The 20,058-nt window shown below is 43.3% G+C and overlaps 1 protein-coding gene across 1 annotated transcript; it reads left to right on the plus strand.

Moving 5' to 3' along the window:
• The first annotated feature begins 3,953 nt into the window (after nt 1–3,953).
• On the plus strand, nt 3,954–15,838 carry usp31 (ubiquitin specific peptidase 31). The gene is made up of 16 exons (XM_085934276.1): nt 3,954–5,061; nt 5,169–5,303; nt 5,423–5,517; nt 5,592–5,684; nt 5,750–5,885; nt 5,963–6,110; nt 6,261–6,438; nt 6,589–6,700; nt 6,779–6,873; nt 7,238–7,315; nt 7,556–7,685; nt 8,081–8,200; nt 8,265–8,490; nt 8,577–8,735; nt 8,848–9,000; nt 9,681–15,838. The coding sequence occupies exons 1-16, from the start codon at nt 4,534–4,536 to the stop codon at nt 11,096–11,098; spliced, it is 3,804 nt and encodes a 1,267-aa protein (XP_085790402.1). The 5' UTR covers nt 3,954–4,533; the 3' UTR covers nt 11,099–15,838.
• Nucleotides 15,839–20,058: the final 4,220 nt, after the last annotated feature.

Here is a 20,058-nt window from a genome sequence, read left to right on the forward strand (position 1 = left end):
TTTGAGCCATTTCTCTAAAGCAAAAACCAGTCGAACACACAAATGCCACAGAAGCTGGTAAGGAGTTGCTGGTGGCCACAAATCACTCCCAGAAGTTCACATGTAGGACTACAACCAATGGAAACATTCAACTCATATCCCAACACCACCAGAATCAATTTTTAAAAAGACAATTGTGACTCTGATCGGAAAAGGCAGATTCATTCCCAATGTATAGCCGATTATCGCCGTGCGTCTACCCAGCTTAAGATCTGAGAAGGGTGGGGGAAAAAAAAAAAAGAGAAATCCAGTCAGTCACTCTATTCCCAAATGCTCCTGGTGGCTGCAGTGGAGGCACCTGAAAGCCGATTTGGCTCGGGCAGCGATCCGGCGTGGAGAATCCAGTGAAATTGAGAGCTTTTACATGCTGTGACTGCACCTCAGCCGAGTGTACGACGACAAACAAGGCCTCACACTTGCTTGCTCGCTCGCTCACGCCAAACATATTAGAATCAACTCAGCCCTTAGAGTAGAAGAAAAGGAGACAAAGGCTCGTGCCGCAATTAAGGGCGTATGAGCAATCTTGTTGTGGTGCTTCTTTGAGTGCCAAGGAGAACAAAAAAAAACTACCCACCACTATAAATTGTGTTACAATAAAAAAGTCGCCGGTGATTAATTCACAACTAATTGCTACGTGGAGATGAGTCAAAAGCGGAGTAAGGCGGCCTCTGAAGGAATGAGGACAAAGTTACACATGATATTTTTAGAAATAGAAATTTCTGACGTTTGCACATATGTTGCTCCTCTTGCTCTCGGGCCTTCTGTTAGCCTACCAGTGCATCTGAAGATTTCAACTTAGATTTGAAATTATTTGCCACACTTCGACATTGTTGCAATATTTGTGTCTGACAAACTGCTGGCTAAATAATAACACGTCTCCCATGGCAACGAGGTACATATAACCTGCTATCCAAAATTCAAAAATTATAATATTAGTGTTTATATAACCCAAACCTGAATATTGTATATGGAGAATGTTATACATGCACGCCAAGCTTGTTTTCCTGATTAGATTTTTTTTTTTTTAAAAGCAACAACTAATTAACCAACCAAATAAATTAATACTAATTATAAAAGGAGCATCGTTTTAATTTCATGGCAGCTTTTTGATGATCAGCCCAGACTGGTTCTAAATAAATAAACATAACTTTAAAGTCATTTTTGCATAATTAATATGTCAAAAATCTTTCCAATAAGGCTTAAACTTTCTCCAGTCAAACAAATGCATTTATACATTTCCATAACGCAACTTTATGCTCCTTGCAATAAATGGATGTTTATTTTAACAGCTCAACAGGTGGCCGTCGACAAAGCTCGCAAGTGATTGCAATGTGATTCAGAATAACAGGAAAACAAATAGCAATCATATATTTTGACGTAAAATGCAATCGTTGGCGCTATTAATAAAACGACGAGACGTCAAGCTTGAAGCTTACCTGTGTGTCTCCTCCGGGCAGTTGTCCGCTTTCAAATGTTTTGTCGCCGCGTCTCAGCGGCACCACGACTCAGCTCGGGCGTGTGATCAACTTGCCACTGAAGATTTGGATGTTTTTCTTCTGACTGGCGAAAGAGAAAAGCTCATTTTTAGACCTTCGAGATGCTTTGGCAAGCTCACGTTTTCCCCAGATGAGCGACCAAATATGGGCAAAGGAAGTGTGATGATAACTTCAGGTCCATCAAATAATGTGGGAAATACTATGATTCGTATTCGTGAGATTTATTAGACCCTCAGTAACCTTGTTATGAAGGATTAACATTGATTTTATTTGGCCAAATAAATCGCATTTAAGTTTCTATAAGCTTTTCCGTTGTGTTTTGAACCACAAATTCAAACGAATGAGATTTTTTTTGTTTGTTTTCTGCTACTTGTTGCACTTTGGTCAAATGATCAAATTATCAAAAATTATATTCCCCCCCAGTGCTCTCTGCGGAATGGGAATGACTCTTGAATTACGCCACTGACAACTAGCACCTGAACGCACCACTCGACTGTTGCTGAGGGATGCTCTGAGAGGGATTTTTCTCCTCACTCAAAGACTCGGCAAACAGCTCGGTGATGTCTTGGACATCACTCACAGTGGCTTTTATGTACTTTAATTCTCTTCTGCTCTTTGATGCATCAAAACATCCATTCCACCACCAAATTGAGGTATAAAAATCAGAGCCTGACGTTTGTCCTTTGTGAATCCAACTTGATTATGATAGAACTTTAAGTCATGTATTTTTCCCATTTGTAACGTTTGGGCCAATTGAAGAGCAATTAACATTATTCAAACGAGCAAATGTCACTTCCTGTGATGCTGGTACTTATTAAACTAATTAAACTATCTTATATGCTGCACAGCATATGCCAAACCAGTAAAGCAGATGGCACATTCACATTACAGTACAAATACGGCATATTTATCAGGTGTTTGATGATGCATAAGAACACACAATCTTCTGTGAAAGCACTTTAAATAGACACAGGAATGTAATTACAAGCTAGTAGGCGAGAGGTGTCTCTCTTCTTACACGAAATATGATTTTTTTCAGCACTGTCTGAAAAGGCGTGCAGCTCGGAGCTGTTTTATTCCAACTAGAACTTGCTCACTAATTCACCATAGCACATGATAGCAATCCCAGATGCCATACAAATGTGTTAGTAGATTGTGGACGCTATCAGAACAATCAAATTGGTCAATTAGGAAGCAAGTTATTAAAAGTGTGGCCTTAAAGTTTGAAGCTTTTGTCTTGTTTATTAATGGCGAAATAGGTTCGCCAAAGTCCAAGCTATTAAAGTTAATGTATTTCAAAGAAACAAAGAACGATGCACCCTGAGTCACCTCATCTAATGAAAACAAAATCTCAGGGGTGTCGCCATTGGTTGGTTGTCACATTGAAGGACCTCCTCAACCGTGTGGAACTTCCTCGCCATTGCAAGGCCGACCTGAGCTGTGATTGACAGGCGGCCTCATGAGAGAGAACCACCCGAGAACTCATTTGGTTGGAAAACAAAACAATTGACTTCCCTTTTTTTAATGTTGCCACATTTTGACATTATCCCAGGCAAAATAACAAAAAGCATGATGCCCCCCCACCCTCTTTGCCTTGTTTCCATGGACACGTCATGAGAGAAGATCCCCAGCTGGCTCCCTCTGCCTGCTTGAATACCAAGTGAAGAGGTTATTTATATGACCGGTTCTCATGTGCACGCTCTTTAATTGCTCACCACTAATTATTTTACTAATCCGTCCCAATTTGATTGATTGCAACCTTATGAATGCTACTCCATCATGTCACCACAAAATGTCCCCTTTTCGTTATGATGTAACTGCCTATTCTACCGGACTTTGGGCGAGCCAATCGCAAGACACGGACAAAGAGTCACATCTATGGACAATTTAGAATTGTGAATTAATTGAACAAGCATGGTTTTTTTTTGTTTGTATGTGAAAAGAAGTTGGAATTGAACAATGGAAATTACAGTCATGACTAGCATGACTTGCTAATATAGTTAATTATTACACATAGTTATTACAAATAGTTATTACACACAAAGGTGGGCAAATAAAAATAAACCCAAATTATTATAAAATAACTCAGAGTCAATCAATAAATAATTTATGTTATAATTCTTAACAACCGCTGGTCTACTGAGGTTTTTAGCATACAATACTGTTTAAGAATCTACACAAACTTTGGCAATCCACTTTGCCAACATTTGTTTTCAAAAAATGGGGGGTCACGAGTTTTTTGCACGACATATTGTGGCCGATTTGTTTTTAATCTGCGTGCTTATAGCGCCACCCATAGGCATAAACGAGAATTGAAAATTTACTGTATGCATTTTTCCCTACTGTAGTTTTTCCGCCCGAGCGATAGGAGGAGATAAATCCACGTCTTACTCCTTGTCACTTGTCTGCCAAAACAAACAACAACGAGAAGAAGAAACAGAAGCATTCTGCTATTTGGCACTCGTTGACGAACGTGCCTCGCAAATATGCAAACAATTTTCAGACATTTTCACATTTGACACGCTCTCTACATGGAATGTCACCCCGTCCTCGCCATGGCGGACTATCGCTCTTTTTTAGATCTGGACCTCTCGGCCGAACACGACCGGCGTCGTTTTTTCGGCCCCAATTTGTGTAGCTAACGTTAGCCACTTTGGCTAACATCAGCGCTTTTCGACCCGAAAGACAATCCGGAGTTAGTTCGTCGCTATGCGGCAGCCGACCACAAAGTGAGGAGACTCCGGAGAGAGCCTGCCGCCGCCTCAAGGGAAGGAAAGGAGCGATCGCGGCGGTTGTTTTAATATTCCCAAGAGGAGTCTTACTTCTCGGTATGTTATTTAGCAAGTGGGGCGAGAGACTGTAGTTACAATGTTATGCTTGTCGAGGGGTTAGTTAACTCGGTTCGGGGTTGTTTGAGCGATGGAGCGTCGGCGGACAACACGCCGCTGAAAGTCTCCCTTGACTCGAACTGGAGAGTGAAGGTGAGGGTAGTACAATCATGTCGTGTAAAGCCGCTACCAAGGATAAGAAGACGAGCTTCGGCAAGAAGTTGTTCAGGCGAGGCTCGGTACGCTCCGTGGGTAGTTTTATGAGCAGAGTCCTGAGGACGCTCACTGCCTTGTCCCACTTTGGTTCCGAAGTTCAAACCGACGACGACAAGGATGACGGGGGCTTCTCTGCGTTTCACTCCGGACTTAAGGATGCACCCTTGGAGGAAGGAGACCTCCGGTTCTACCTCTCCGGCGAGAGGATTCCCGGCGTGTCCGGCCTGAAGAACCACGGCAATACCTGCTTTATGAATGCTATTCTGCAGTGCCTCAGCAACACCGAGCTGTTTGCCGAGTACCTCGTCCTGGAGCAGTACAGGGCGGACGAGGCTAACCAGGAGGACAAACCAAAAACAAATGGCGTCCATCTGCAGAAGAAAGGTCCCATGGCCAAGGGGGAAGTGACAGAGCAACTGTCTGGACTTGTTCGGGCTTTATGGACTTTTGAGTACACCCCCCAGCACAGCAGAGATTTTAAGGTAACGCTGATGTGCTGACAGTTGATCTCAGCGTGCTTTTTTTCGAGCCGAGCTGGGCAAATCTAAACACGACAAAACCCACCACAAACATTTTTTTTTTTTTGCAGAACGCGGTGTCCAAGAACGCCACGCAGTTTAAAGGGAACGCTCAGCACGACGCCCAAGAGTTTCTCCTGTGGCTGCTGGACCGAGTGCACGAGGATCTCAACACCGTCAACCCAAACGCCAGGCCAACCTTGAGGGTGAGTTAAATAACGACAGCTCGGAAAGCAACTTAAATGTGTCCCAAGAGGAAAGCCTGCTGCACCTGTTTATGACTTTTCACTGCTATTGTCATTAAAACACGTTTGTGCTTGTTCAGCCACCTATCGACTTAGATGACCAAACCACGGAGGGACCTTCCCCGCCCCTTTCGGCTGGCTCGTTCGTACAGGAGCTCTTCCAGGCTCAGTACCGGTAAAAACCTTTGCCGCATTCCTTTCTATGCGTCTACAGTATGAGTTGATCCATAGTTGTTTTTTTCCCTGAAGGTCCTCCCTTACCTGCCCCCATTGCCAAAAACAGAGCAATACCTTTGACCCCTTCCTGTGCATCTCCTTACCCATCCCCCTGCCACACACACGGTAAGTGGAGAAGTTGTCAACGCCTGCGAAACCGCTTCAAGGAAATTCACGTGTTTGTTTTCCAGCCCTCTCTACGTCACGGTGGTCTACCAGGGGAAGTACTCGCACTGTCTGCGGATCGGTGTGGCAGTGCCCCTCAACAGCACCGTGTACCGCCTACGAGATGGCGTGTCACGTGAGACCAAGATGCCAATGGACCAGGTGCTCATTCCTTGGGCTTCCCAATAGCCAGATTTTCTCCGCTTTGACTCGTCTACTTACTTGCTTGCTCGTTTTAGTTCATTCTGACTGAAATGTACTACGACGGCTTCCATCGTTCCTTTTGCGACGATGACGACGACCTGAACATCATCCAAGAGAGCGACTCCATCTTTGCCTTTGAGACACCAGAGATGTTCAAACTGGAGAACCTACGCACAAAAAGAGGTCCATGTAACTTATTTTTTTGAGAAACAATTCACATCACATCAAAGTAAATAAAAATAAAATAAAAAAACCCACATGGAATTGGTGCAGTCCTCTCCCAAATGGATAAAAATTGGATACTCATCTAAATTAGCTAACTACTTTGTACAGGAAGTCTTCTGGCCAACCTGAATCAAAACAACTTAAAGTACGGCGTGGAAAATGGCCGCACGCCGTCTTTCATGCAGGGGACTTTGACTCCCGTGGTGTCCCCAAATAAGAACATGGCACCGGAGAAAATGATCCTGCTGGTGTGCAACCGAGCCTGCACCGGCCACCAAGCAAAAAGGTAAACCTGTCATCTGTGCTTTGACGCCAAGTTGGTACTCAGTTTTGTTTTAAGGTATCATTTAAAACAAAATAAAATAATTGACAGCCTTTATTTCATTTACTGCTACTATAGACGTCAATTTATATATTGTATTCATTGTCATTTTAGGTTCGGCTTGCCTTTCGTGCTGTACATGGAGCGCACTGCTACCTGGGACACACTGCAGAAGGAGATTTTGGAGAAAATGCGCCATCTTTTGCGACCTGGGGTCTACATTCAGGTAGAAAGTGAAATTATTTATAAGTGTTTTTAGCGCCAATGCATCATTAGAGCTTTGCAAAATAATCTCCACACACAGGTTGGGCCTTTCAGTCTCCGTGTGGTTGGCGTGGTCGGGATCACCTACCTCCTCCCTCAAGACGAGCGACCGCTTTGTCACCCCACGGTGGAGAGGTCAATTTTACTCTTTGCCGTATTGAATTTCACATCTTGGAAACATCATCAATCAGCGCCGCAAGTGTTGTTTATCGTCTCACAGCGGTTCAGTGACAGGCCTGAACATGTCTTCAAATGCCAGTTTAAGATTTTTTTTTCTTTCTTTCCTGAGCTACATAAAGCAAGCCAGAACATCACTCAAGCACAAAAATTCATCAGTCAAAAGTGTAGAGTTTTTGTCCTTAGGCTAGCTAATAGAAATACAGTAAACCTTTAAACAAATTTTTGTTGTTGTTGCGGCAATATTTATAGTTTTTTAATCAGCAACTTAAATCAATGAACCAACTGCAAATTTGTGGTGTTTTATTTGTGGGGGTTTCAGAGCGTACAAATCCTGCGGACAGGGTGGACCGCCCCACGTGAAAATTGTGGTGGAGTGGGACAAGGAGACCAAAGATTAGTAAGTGGAGTCATCTACAAATTACATTACGCATATCTTATTTCACGATACAAATTGCGGTCAAAAGGTTGAATATGTCTTTAATTAAGTAGACATTTTAATATCTAATTCACCGACATAATTTATCATCGGTGACAAGCTACCTCGCAATAAAGCAAAAATAAATTGACCTCTGTCAGCTTTTATCTTGTTCAAACTTAATCAACACAAATCACGTCACCTTTTTTTTTTCCCCCACAGTCTGTTCGGGCACACGGAAGAGGAGTACATCCCCGATGCCGAGAGTGTTTATCTGCACAGAGAACAGCACCACCAGCCACAGGCGTGCACGCTGGCTCAGTGTTTCCAGCTCTACACTAAAGAGGAGCAGGTAAAACTTCAGAAATCACAATTAGATTAAAAAAAAAATCAATCAAACGTCGCGTTTAATAACTTTCGGTGACTTTGAGCCAAGGTTCCTCACCCAAAAATAAAAAATACTGTCCGACATTTTCCTCAGAGCACATCAGCTGGAATATTCTCTTCATGTTTATCTCGGTGCTCACTCTGAGAATAATAACAGTCTTGAGCTCGCTGTGGTTTTGCTGCGTATTCGACTTCTAATGGTACGTTAGCCCTAAGCTAGACACGAGAAGCGACGACCAACATAAACATTGTGGCTTCGCTCGCCGCTGCCAGAAAAGAATGTAGAAAGAGAGGCAAAAGCCAGCGCCTTGATTTTTTTTTTTTAACAGTTTGTCCTACATGGCTCTGATTCTTTTTCAGCTGGCCCCGGACGACGCCTGGCGCTGCCCCCATTGCAAGCAGCTGCAACAGGGTCGCATCAAGCTCAGCCTATGGACGCTGCCGGATGTGCTCATACTGCACCTCAAGAGATTCAGACAGGTAATTTGAAGTTTGAACTCTAAACTTGGAGCAGATACGAGTTCCTCCCTCGGTTTCCCCGTAGGAGGGTGACCGCAGGGTGAAGATGCAGAACATGGTGAGATTCCCTCTCATGGGCATGGACATGGCGCCTCACGTGGTGAAGAGAAGCCAGAGTAGCTGGAGTCTTCCCTCGCACTGGTCGCCATGGAGACGACCCTACGGCCTGGGGAGGAACCCCGACGACTTCCTGTATGACCTCTACGCCGTGTGTAACCATCACGGGAGCATGCACGGAGGCCACTACACGGGTAGCGATGACATCACAGTCTGTGAGTCATTGGGATGGGCAGCGTTTTTTTTTTTTTCAAGCAATGTTTCCTGTCTGCGCTCGCAGCCTATTGCAAGAACTCGGTGGACGGTCAGTGGTACTGCTTTGACGACAGCGAAGTGGCGGCGGTGGCCGACGACGACGTGTGTCAACAGACTGCTTACATACTTTTCTACCAACGCAGGACCGCCATTCCCTCTTGGTCGGCCAACAGTTCTGTTGCAGGTCAGTCTGTGACATGAAATGATGTGAGGCAAAAAAAAAGGAAAGTACTGAGAATAGAGCCTTGGTGCACTATTTTGCTTTGAATAGTGACTCTTAATGATCTGTCTGACAGGTTCTACCAGTTCTTCATTGTGCGACCACTGGATCAACAGGCTCCCCGGGAGCAGACCTGCTAGTCTAGCGTCCGGCGCCTCGTCGAGACGCACCTCACTGGCTTCGCTGGCGGAGTCGGTGGAGTTCACCGGAGAGCGCAGCGAAGACGACGGTGAGGTCAAGATCGGTTTCCAGAGAAGCCGACCACACAAGACTGTATTGTGACAAGCATTATTCAGATTTTAGCTTTTCAGATTGACAACTTCATAACTATAGTCAAGTCTGATATCCAAATAATTGGTTTGGACTTGAATGAGTCTCCGGAGTATTTTTTTTCAAAACACTTATTTTACCAACGTGGTCTCGCCAATAAAAATATTGTTGTTAGAATCAAATGAAACGTTTCAAAACTTTCTCCTCACCTTTGCGTCAAATTTGGACAATTTTTTTTGGGGGGTTAGTGAAGACAAAAACCAGGAAAACACCCATTCGAGGTGGTCCTCCGCTCTGCCGTGTCAAACTGAAACAGATGTGTGCCAGCCCTGCTGTTTGTGGCTCTCGTAATGAGGGGCTCACGCTGCAGACTGCTGCCTCAGCATATGGCCGCCCCGGGGCGCGTTTGGCCAGCACACACACAACAACAGTGTTGGGCAACACGCTTATTGCCTGTGTAGTATTTGACAGAGTTTGATGAGCCGGAACGCAGTCAATTCAGTGCTGCGCTGTATGTATTTATTATTTGCTCATATTTTCCAGCTAGCCCTTCCACATATGTCGCCTCAAAAACAAAATTTGTCAGCTTGTTTTTAACACACACTGAATGTCTTCATGAAATCTTTTTTTGTTTTGAAGGTGGTTTCTCTGTGCGGCCCTTTGTGAGGAGCATCCAGCGCCAGAGCGTGACTTCCAGGTCATCCGTAGCCAGCCCGCTAGCTTTGAGCGACAGCCCCGTCAAACCCTCATGGTCGCTGTCGGCCAAGCTGCAAATCCGCCCCAACTCGCCCTCGCGCTTCTCTCTGGACTCGCGTTGCTCGCCGCCCCTGGAGAGAATCGGCGAGTCCTACGACGACCACGTGTCCACTTCCTGCTTCGGCGGCTACAGCCGGCACGAACGCTACTCCGGCGGCAGGCCGCCCCCGGTGGCGGTGGAAAGCAGCTGCGGCGAGCAGGAAAACAACAAGCGATTTCTGGACATGATATACTGTCGCGCTCCCACACCCGTGGAGAAGACGACGGAAAACAACAACCAGATTACGGCAAAAGACCAAAACATTCAAAACGCCCCCTCCAAAGATCAGAACCGCAAGAGCAGCACTGGCGCTTTTGTGTCCAAGGCGGAAAGCGGCGTCGCCACCAAATCCACCAAAGCGGAGGCAGGAAAAACCTCCAAGAAGCGCCTGTGCTCCACCCACAAGTCCGAGACGCCCACCAGCACACCCGTGAAAGGCAAAAAGGCGACCGCCGCTAAAGTAAAGAGTGACAAGACAAGCTCGTCCACTCCCAGCGGGACCCCATCCAAAAGCAATAAGTCGCTCCCTTCCTCCAGCTCCACGCCGCAACATCGACTGTGCGCGCGCTCCACGCCGCAATCGTCGGCGTCACCCTCTCCCAGGAACCTCAACAACCATGAAAAGAACCCAGAGAACGTTCGTAAGCGTCAGGTGGAAAGGAGCTACAGTCGGGATTCTGTGGTCGGCGCTCAGCGAGTAAGCACCGCTGCGACGGCGCGCTCGTCTGTCCCCAAGGCGACGGAGGTCGGCGGACGGGTGGAGCGGAGGTCGGTGCGCAGTTCCAGCAGCAGCTCCTCCGTCACTAGCTTGCGCTCACCCAGCGTGTCCACCAGAGACCTACAGCGGGGCAGCAAGTCGGAGGAAAAAGGCTTGTCCTTTTTTAAGAGCGCCCTGAGGCAGCGGGAAAGCCGCCGCTCGGCCGACTTGGGCAAGAGCACGCTGCTCTTCAAAAAGACCTCGGAGAGGACGTGCAAGCAGAACGGACAGGTCAAGGAGGCCGGCGTCGAACGCGCTAAAGTCTCCGACGCTACGGCTTCCTCCCCGCCGCTCGCCGCCGCTCCCAAATCGGAGCCCATCAAGCCGGCGACGGGCTCGCTCGGTCGCTCCCTGCTGCACGTCGGCAAATCCAAGTCTTCCGGCGCCGACGTGAGTCTCAAATCTCCCGCTAAAGGGACCAAGCCCCTCGAAAAGAAGACGTCTTCCCGGAAGCTGTCGTTGGGGACGCAGTCGCCCGCGCGGGCCCCGCAGAGGCCTCAGTGACGCAGCTAACGTACGTACTCTTCTCTTCAAATGCAGCTACTGTACATTCTTTGTGCCTATCTTCTATTCATAGCGATAAATATTCAGACTTGGACACACCCACTCTAAAAAAAAAAAAAAAAAAAAATCTAATCATACCCAAGGCTGGATTTACACTCCAGGTTCCTTAAATGGCTTCACTGAATCTATGTGCATTTTATTTATTTATTTAAACGTATCCTCCGTCGTTAGCTGGGGAAAAACTCACTGATTTGCCGAGGCCGAAGCAATAACGATGCTTTGCAGCCATTTTGTAGCATCTTAGCGCCAAGCAACTATGTTTGAGCAAGTTGAGCTGCTGGATCAACCTTATTTGGGGAAAGCATCAATTACATGTTTTTTTTTTTTATATCCCTAGCTCAGCTATCTGTTTTTTAAGCACATTTTTTTAACTGACTGTTTACACTGACAGAACACGAGTCACGCAAATTGCACATAATACAATAATAATATGTGAACAATCAACATTTCATAGCATCTGTCTTTTGCTGTAGTTTAGCTTCTGTTGTTGTTTAGGGTAGATGTAGGGTGTGTGTGTGTGTGTGTGTGTGTGTGTGTGTGTGTGTGTGTGTGTGTGTGTGTGTGTGTGTGTGTGTGTGTGTGTGTACCTCATTTTTAGGAGCTCAGGGCAGGGTGTATCCAGTTTGTTTTTGTGCAGATATTTGATACATATCAGCCCACATTTGGAAGATTCTGGTTGACGCCGCATAGCTCAGTTGTGCCACCGAAGGGGAAGGGGGGGAAAAAACAATTCAGAATATGTGCCACGGAAGCATGCAGTGTAAATCCAGACTTAGTGAATGACCCCCAAATTGACTTTCTGCTCAATGGTCTGGTCTGCTGTGGAGACCACACACAAATGCTCACAAAAAAAAAAAACTGACTCATTTGATCAACCGCACACCTCCGTGGAAAGCTATGGAGAAAATTCCAGTCAGACCAACATATGAAAATCCATTGTCAAATAATCCAACATGTCCATAATTTTTCAGATATTTTACAACTATTTTTGTTGACATTTTATGATAGAAGTGTTTTTATATGGGTTTTTTTTTTTCTTGGGAAAAAAAGGTGAGTTTTGAAATGACACCCTTTAAAAACAAACAAAAAAAATCAACATAGATAATATATTAGCTATAGATGCGTCTGTATATAAGGTATATAAAATATGAACTGTTTTTTTTTTTCCAAATGGAAACTGAAAACGATCTTAAGCGCCTTTTCAACACTAATTACGCAAACCAATACTAGTCTACTACTTTATGCATCACTGAGTAGGAATGTTGTCTTGCACTTTTGAGTAGATGGCTAGTTTCCTCTCCTCCACTAACTCGTAGAAAAGAAAAAACACTCGAAACTTTAACGTAATCGTCTTAGCATCACGTAGTTTCATGCCTTAGACTAGATGGGTACTTTTTTTATATCACGTGACTCGAGCATTTCGCCTAAACCTGCTGTTACCTCACACTATGTATTTTTCTTCATCTGCCTGAAAATGCATCTTATATTTGCTGATATAATTCACGCCGTGGAAAAAAAAAAAAGTCAAGCCTAACAGGACTTTTTTTTTTTTTTCTCAAATAAATGACTACAAGTTTGCATTCGCTTTCACGTTAACCTCTACACTGTGACCTGCGTCCCCGCTTTCACATCAACTATTACCGCGATTCTTCCAACTTTCAAAACGGCAATATATTTGTCTTCCCGTCGTTTTCAAGTAGCATCAATAGTAATAATAGTTGCGATTCGGAAGGATGTACAGAAGGGACGCTCGCGTGTACAGTAAACGCTCAAGCATGCTCGTCATGAACTATGCAAGTGTCTGTTGCTTGAGCATGTCAGCTTCATTTTGCACATTGTCGTTCTATATATCATCACTTTGTTTACTTTGTACTCTCCGGGTGCTCCGATACACTTTAAAAAAACAAAACAAAACAAAAAAACAATTTACTGTTGTAAACCAGCAGAATACAACACTACGGCAGTGATGTTTGTTTTTAAAAGTATTGAAAGAGCTTCGTGTATTTACTATTTATGTCACGCTATAAATAGTTCAATAGTTTACGCAGCAAAATGCAATAACAAGTAATACATTTCTAGTTTTGTACTATAGTATGAACGTATGATCATATTTCACACACCAAATGACAAGACCTGCTGGTAAAATATACATAAATTGAGAACGCTTTTAAAAAAAACAAAAAAAACTTGCAGTGCGTATATAGTATATATTACATATAGAAAGACTTGGTATCACATATACTGAATGTTTTGAGAAGCCTTATTACTGAAAAAATAAGGAGCTGTCAAGTGATTGAATGTCATTTTGTTACAATCAACTGGATATTTTTTGTAAAAAAGTTTTACATTTTCTTTTCCTACCAACTTTAATTAAAGACACTGCAATGCTGAATGAAAGCACATCATGTCCCTTGTCTTGCCAGTTTATTAGCTACAGCGCTGCGATCTGCAATAAATATTCAAGAAAAACCTGGCAGGTTTATTAAACTGTTTTTTTTTTTTATATACTTTCTAATGCATCAAGGGAAAACACATCATTTTAAACATCACCCAAGTCTTCTGTATTAATTTATTTCTCTTTTTATTGTTATCGTGTATGCACTTTTTTATTTTTATTACTTCAAATGTACAATTGTGTACATATTTTGCTGGTTTACCCATGTAAAATAAAAAAATATGGAAAATCACATCTCTTATAGGAATAATGTTCCCTTGTACAAACACTAGAGGGCGCTGTTTCCTCAGGTTTCTCTGGGTGACTACATTACCACAACGACGGTTGGGATGCAGGAAAAATGAGTCATTAAATGTTACGCACATGAACTGTGCCTAACTAAACGTTAATGTTATTCGTACAAGTGCTTTTAAATCACAACCACTGAGAAGGGGACAATTGATCGGACCGTAAAGTCTGAATTGTATACAGCATAGATCACTGTAACCTGTAATTCAGTTATTCTTCCGCATACTACTCGAAAATTAACGCCACACTTTGACCTTTCAGCTAATTAGAGGTACCTTGTCATTGGCTTCTCGAATATGATTTATTGAAAGCGAACTATTCACTCAGGAAAAAGAGACCTTGCGCGTTTGTCACCCTTAGGAGGTGTCGTCAGCGAAAGCGTAACAATCCATCATGACGTTTTTATTTCCTGGTGAATCCTTTTAAAAAAAACATTTGTGACAAGAGGCGCTCGTAAGTGCATAAATGTTTGCATTATTACCGCCTGTATTCGCTACGTATATAAAAAGAAGAATACAAATTGGATGAAGCTTGTCAAAGACTAAAGTGTTATTTATTGTAACGGTGCAAGGGTTAGCTGAGCGTCGGTGTAATGAGCCCGCTCGTGTTTACGTCACCACTAATTTCGTTACCACCCTGCTGCAGCCAATTGGCGAATCGCATTTTTACTTCATGTATAATTTAGCCATTCTCTGTAAACACTGTATTCAAATACAATATTTGTAAAACTGTCGAAGAAGTAATAAGTAAACTTTTTGTTCCTTCATATCTTGATTGTTGTAAACCAAAAGACGTTATTTTATTTACTTTAAATTAATCGGTAATCAATCAACGGTTGATTCATCGGTTACCGGAATTTTATTCTGCGAAATATCAGAATGTGCCTAAAAAAACACACAACATAAATCAGCTAAAATTATTTTAAAAAAAAAAAAAAAAGCCCTAAATATTTGTATATAGATCACAAACATTCACGAAATAGAATAAATTGTTCATTAGAAAACATTAGAAACAGAACCCTATTTTGATATTGCATCATTTCAGAATATAAGGCCTGGTAAGGGTCCGCTGCCTGTCATTTATACGTACACAAAAGCCGAACTGTCCTTAAGCATGTGAAGCATGTGTATCTCTGCCCTCTTTTACACACCATTCCCTTGACACTAGAATGTCGTTAACTGCTCGTTTTATTCCGGCTTTAGCGGCAAAAGAGCGCTCTCTGCCACCTAATGGCCTTGTGTCATGCTCGTGGCAGCCTCGAAAAAAAAACAAGAAATCCATCGTATCAGCTCGACTAATTAACAGGAAGGAGAGACCCCTGTCACACTCCGAGCATAACAATGAAGCCCGGCGGCATGAATTAGCAGTGAGAGCCTCGCTCCAAGGGGCAAAACGACCACTTTGGACGTCCAGTCGTCCATTTCAAAGAAACTTCTCAATGCCGGGAGAAAAAGGTGACTAATGAGTCGTCTCCAATTTGAAGACTCCACCACCAGGCCAGTTCAGGTCAGGCCCGCTGGACCGCTCACTCCAAGTTTAACGATTGCCAACTAGTTTAGCTGTAGGATACATATATGGCAATTCACAATTAATGTGCTTCCATTAGCTGACAGAAGTTTGGGAAACATGGTGTCTAGAAATGCTTGACACAAAAATGACTGAACTGGATAGCATTGTATTTTCAAGTGAACCACAAAAACATGATTGTCAAAGGCGATGGAAACAAATTGACTGGAGACAGTGGAGAAGATTTTTGAATGAGGATGCAAAATGATGTTCGACCTAACGAGTGTCTTAAAGAGCTCATTTGAGCTGAGCTGTAAAAGAGAGGTGAAGAAGAAGAAGAAGCCCTGGGAGAAACGCTCCCCAGGGAAATGTTGGCTGTGACTCGAAGGCAAGCTCTTTAAGTCCACAGCAATAATTATGATGTAAGGAAACACGGCAATGAATAAAACATAGTGGGGGGGGGGGGGGGGGGGGGGCGGGGGTCTATACTGTGTATGAAGTTTGCAAGGGCCTTAAAAGTCTCCTTTCATGCATTTTTAATTAACGGCTAAATAAAAAATGTAAAAAAAAAGGAGGCTGCATGAAGTAAACAGTTCACGTGGTGTCCAAAGCCGGATATAACTAGAGGGAAATCAAATTTCTATGACGTTTTTTAAGGAGAAAGTCAGTATTTAATAATAAAGGCAGAATATTATTTTTTGTCACTATCGATAAAAATCTTGCAAATCAAGGCACCACTACAGTAGATTGCCACCTTTAACCGAATATGCTCCTAATTTTAACAGGTTCTTTCTCTCGGTAAAATATGTTGAATAAGTTTCAATAACGGATTTATTCAAGTCAAATGCAAAGGCAATTTGTTGCGAGTGAAGAGCAATGGTGGTTCGGCTCCTCTTTTATTTTCATGTCGGCTCCGTAATGAATCACAGTTAAGAGCAGGCTGCCGTGGAAGCTTGCACTTTATTAAACAGCCTCATTGCCAGACGAACGAATATCATAAATTATCTCCAACTCATCTTTTTTTTCTTCACTTCCCTTCAGGGATCTTACAAGAAAATAACGAGAAAGTAGAAAAAAAAAAAAAAAAAAGGATGTAAAATATGAATGCGACAACCTTGGCAACTTTTCGTTTTACCTTTTTGAGACTGTTGACTTTATGTGGCTTCTTTTCGCAAATGGCTTGGACCAAACTGGGAGAAAAAAAAAGGAAACTAGTATGTTCATACTATCATTTAATTGGTTGATTAGTTTGCTAGTTGCAGATTAATTTGTGAGCGAGTTAGCTACCACACAGATTCAATTGTTAGTTATTTTGTTCGCCATTTGGCTAGCTAGCATAACATGGCAAAAGCGCATTTTATCAAGAGCCAAAACGTTTGTCAAAAAGGGACATTTGTTCACTAACCTTAATCACTGTTTTCTAAATATTTGCCTGGCTTTTTTTTTGCTAGGAACAAATTAGCATGTTTCACATTGTTGGCCGTGTGAAAGCATTTGCAGCTGCCAGCTGCCCATCGCTGTTTCTACCCGTGGTGTTAGCACGGAGGCGGTCCTGTACGCCACCATGCTTCACACATCAGCGTGGCCGTTACGGTTCATTACGCAATGTGACAGTTGGCGCTCCCCAGTGGTGGATGGTCAGGGCCAGCAAGGCCTTCACTGCTAGCGCATGATTTCCTGTCTCAACACACCGAGCGTCTCCGTAATTAATCTCCATTTAGTCGCAGGGGGCGGCTCCGGTAGTGGTGCCCGTAACGCTACTGATGGATCTTCTGTCAGCTCAGACAGCCACCGTGTCGATATAATAAAGACGAAAAGAGCGCGGCGGTCAATGTTGGTATGTCACAGAGAGGCTTTACACATGATTTATAGTATCTTTTGTGATATTCAAAACCATATGAATTTGGGAACTCAAAGACATCATCCTCGCTTCAGTGCTCCACATGAAAACCTCATTTTGGCTTGTTTGGCGAGGAGCTAATTGAATCATAAATCACCTCCACTTTCATGGTGTTTACTCACAAAAGAAACCAAAGGAAGTTTTTGAAAAATGCTCATGTGGTCTGTTTCTCTTTATTCACAGGTTACAAGTTACAACTAATCAATGCACCGAGTGTTTTGCTAACTACCCATCAATTAACTAATGAACTTGCTAGCTAGCTAATTAAACATTGAACAGATGACCCTGCTAGCTAGCGATTACCACTTTACAATTTGGTGATATTATGTTGCTTAGTTGCCAAAAATAAACTTTATCTTCATTGTTTTATTGCTAGGAGCTAACATGCCACTCATATTTGAACTCCAACTGCAGAGATAAATATAAAAGCTATTTTCTAATCCAAAAACATAAACGAGGCTAATATAAACCATGACTCAGGGGAACCAGAGAGGCTAGTTCAAAGCGGTTTATGTTTAATTGCGGCTATTTATTTACACAAGTCTGTCAGGGAGAGCACAAAGGGCCAAAAGATTACCGTTAGCATGCTAATGAGCTCCCGAGCGCAAGGAGCACAAATGAATGCTAATGAGGTGCGCGACGATAAACGCGGCGAAATGACTTTAAACGATTTGCACATTTTAAATGCAGTCACCACAGGCCTACATAATCTGGGGAATTCAATAACTACATACTGCTTTTTTTTAAATTTCGTACAATTGTAACCCAAAAAGGTCAAAGGCGCTAATTAAGCAGCTTCCAGGAATCAGACTTACATTTGCACAAGTTAGCGTAAAGTTCACAATGTCATTTTGCTGCACTTGGTCTTTATTTGAATTTATTGCCAGGTTTGTGAATCGATCAACTCCTACAACCTTTTGGTATTTGTCATCAAAGTCATAGACAGTTGCAGTTATTAGTGAACAGTCAGCTTTTTATCTTTAAAAAAGAAATTGACAATCTCCCTCTGCCGGCTATTTCGAACATCAAAAAGCGGCTTCATGCTTTGTAATAACTTATTGATAAGACACGTTGACGATGATCCACTTGGACACGTCGGCTCAAAGCAATGTGCTGCTCTCTACCAAGTTCTCACGTCATGTAATTAGACAAACCTTTGATGGAGGAGAAAACAGTGAAAGTGCAAGGCCTGCTTTTAAAAAAAAAAAAAAACATCACTTCATTAGTTACAAGGACGAAACCACCCTGAAGGAACTTTTCACTTAGCAACATGCAATTTGGTAACCATGAGTAGAGAAAAACAAATAGTTTCAAGGACTTTTGCTCGAAAAGACACAAATTCTTGTATTTTGTTTTAAAGCGACCATTTTAGAGTTATTTTAATCATTTCCAACAGTCCTTCACAAATTTCCCCCACAAAGCCTCATGCAATGCATAATAAAAAATTAGAACACTGCAACAATTAATTGTGCTGCCCGCCTTGGCCACCAGGAGGCAGTAAATGGCAGACATGAATTAAAAAGCTCAGCTCCTCTCTCAGCTCATCAGAACAGCACTGATATTAGTCACGCTACGCAGAAGACGAAGAATACATGACCGAGTCATATTATATTGCTTGTCTCCATGTTCAAATCTTTTCCATCACTCTCCTCGAAATCCCCCTGCTTCTCTTCGCGGTCGTGCACTGCGGCGGTCACGCGACGTTTGCGGGAATCAGCAATGTTTGAAAAGGAACAGCTTTCAGGGGCGCTTCAAACACCAGTCGGCATAAGCGCCGTCGTTCCCCATCTCTGGAGACGCGTTGATCTGCGGCGTTCAAAGAACATTCCGCCTTCAGGCTGTGCTTAGAAGCGTTTCAAACAACCTGCCCGACGTGTGCTTGTAATATCAATGCTGGGGAAATCAAGTCAATAGCACACCGCTTTTGGACTGGACCAAGCTTGTAAGCAGGTTGTTTTCAGGTGGAAGATTGTCTGATCTTCCTAGTCTAAAAATCTCAAATATGAACGGCTGACATTTGAAACCATTTAATTGTTCTATAATCATTTCAGAAGCAATCAATAGAAGCATTGTAATGTAAACGACCGGCGGGGGCCGCACATAACATTAGTACAAAACGACTCGCTGAAACCAATTAAAGTACATTGTGCATGCATGTGGAAAAGAAAAAAAAATTTGTTATCTCAATGCCAATTATGTATGTGCTGTTCCGGTAATTATTGCTCATTATGCTGAGTGGCTGCTGCGGGCAAAGGGAGAGTTAAACTATAACACAGCTCATTAGCCGCAATTGCAGCGGGGAAGATTTACTGTTTACTAGCCTTTTGCTCTCGCTACTGTGGGTAGCAAATAATAGCACACAATGCTAACGAGAAAACTAGCTAGTTGAGTCACCGTCACGGACTTTGTTCCTCATGAGGTCATCTAATGAACATCAACACACGCTAGTGAGAATCTTCATCAAAACAAAGTCTGGCCTCCAAAGAGTCAAGCTCTCTTTTCAGATGCTGCTCAGGTCGTCCGCGCGAGGCTCTAAGTGACCTTTTCAGTGATGAACCACGCGGGGCTGAAGTTCTGACATATCGTTCCGTCTCGGGAGTGTTGGCCGAAGATGCGGCGCAAGAACGCATGACATACTTTGGGGTGAGGGGAGGGGAGGGGGGAGTTAGAAAGGCCACAGCGGGTTTGCAGAACATTTAACAAGAGCTGCTGCGTTGGCTCGGGCCCCATGAATCATCTCCTTTCACACCG

Source organism: Syngnathus leptorhynchus, chromosome 16 (genome assembly GCF_054491065.1).
Source record: "Syngnathus leptorhynchus isolate UIUO chromosome 16, UIUO_Slep, whole genome shotgun sequence".
Classification (NCBI taxonomy): Eukaryota; Metazoa; Chordata; class Actinopteri; order Syngnathiformes; family Syngnathidae; genus Syngnathus; species Syngnathus leptorhynchus.

Coding starts and splice junctions, on each gene's coding strand:
- usp31 (XM_085934276.1), top strand. CDS start 4,534: ATGTCGTGTAAAGCCGCTACCAAGGATAAGAAGACGAGCTTCGGCAAG. Junction 6,701..6,778: donor GACCTGGGGTCTACATTCAG/GTAGAAAGTGAA, acceptor CTCCACACACAG/GTTGGGCCTTTCAGTCTCCG. Junction 7,686..8,080: donor TCTACACTAAAGAGGAGCAG/GTAAAACTTCAG, acceptor ATTCTTTTTCAG/CTGGCCCCGGACGACGCCTG.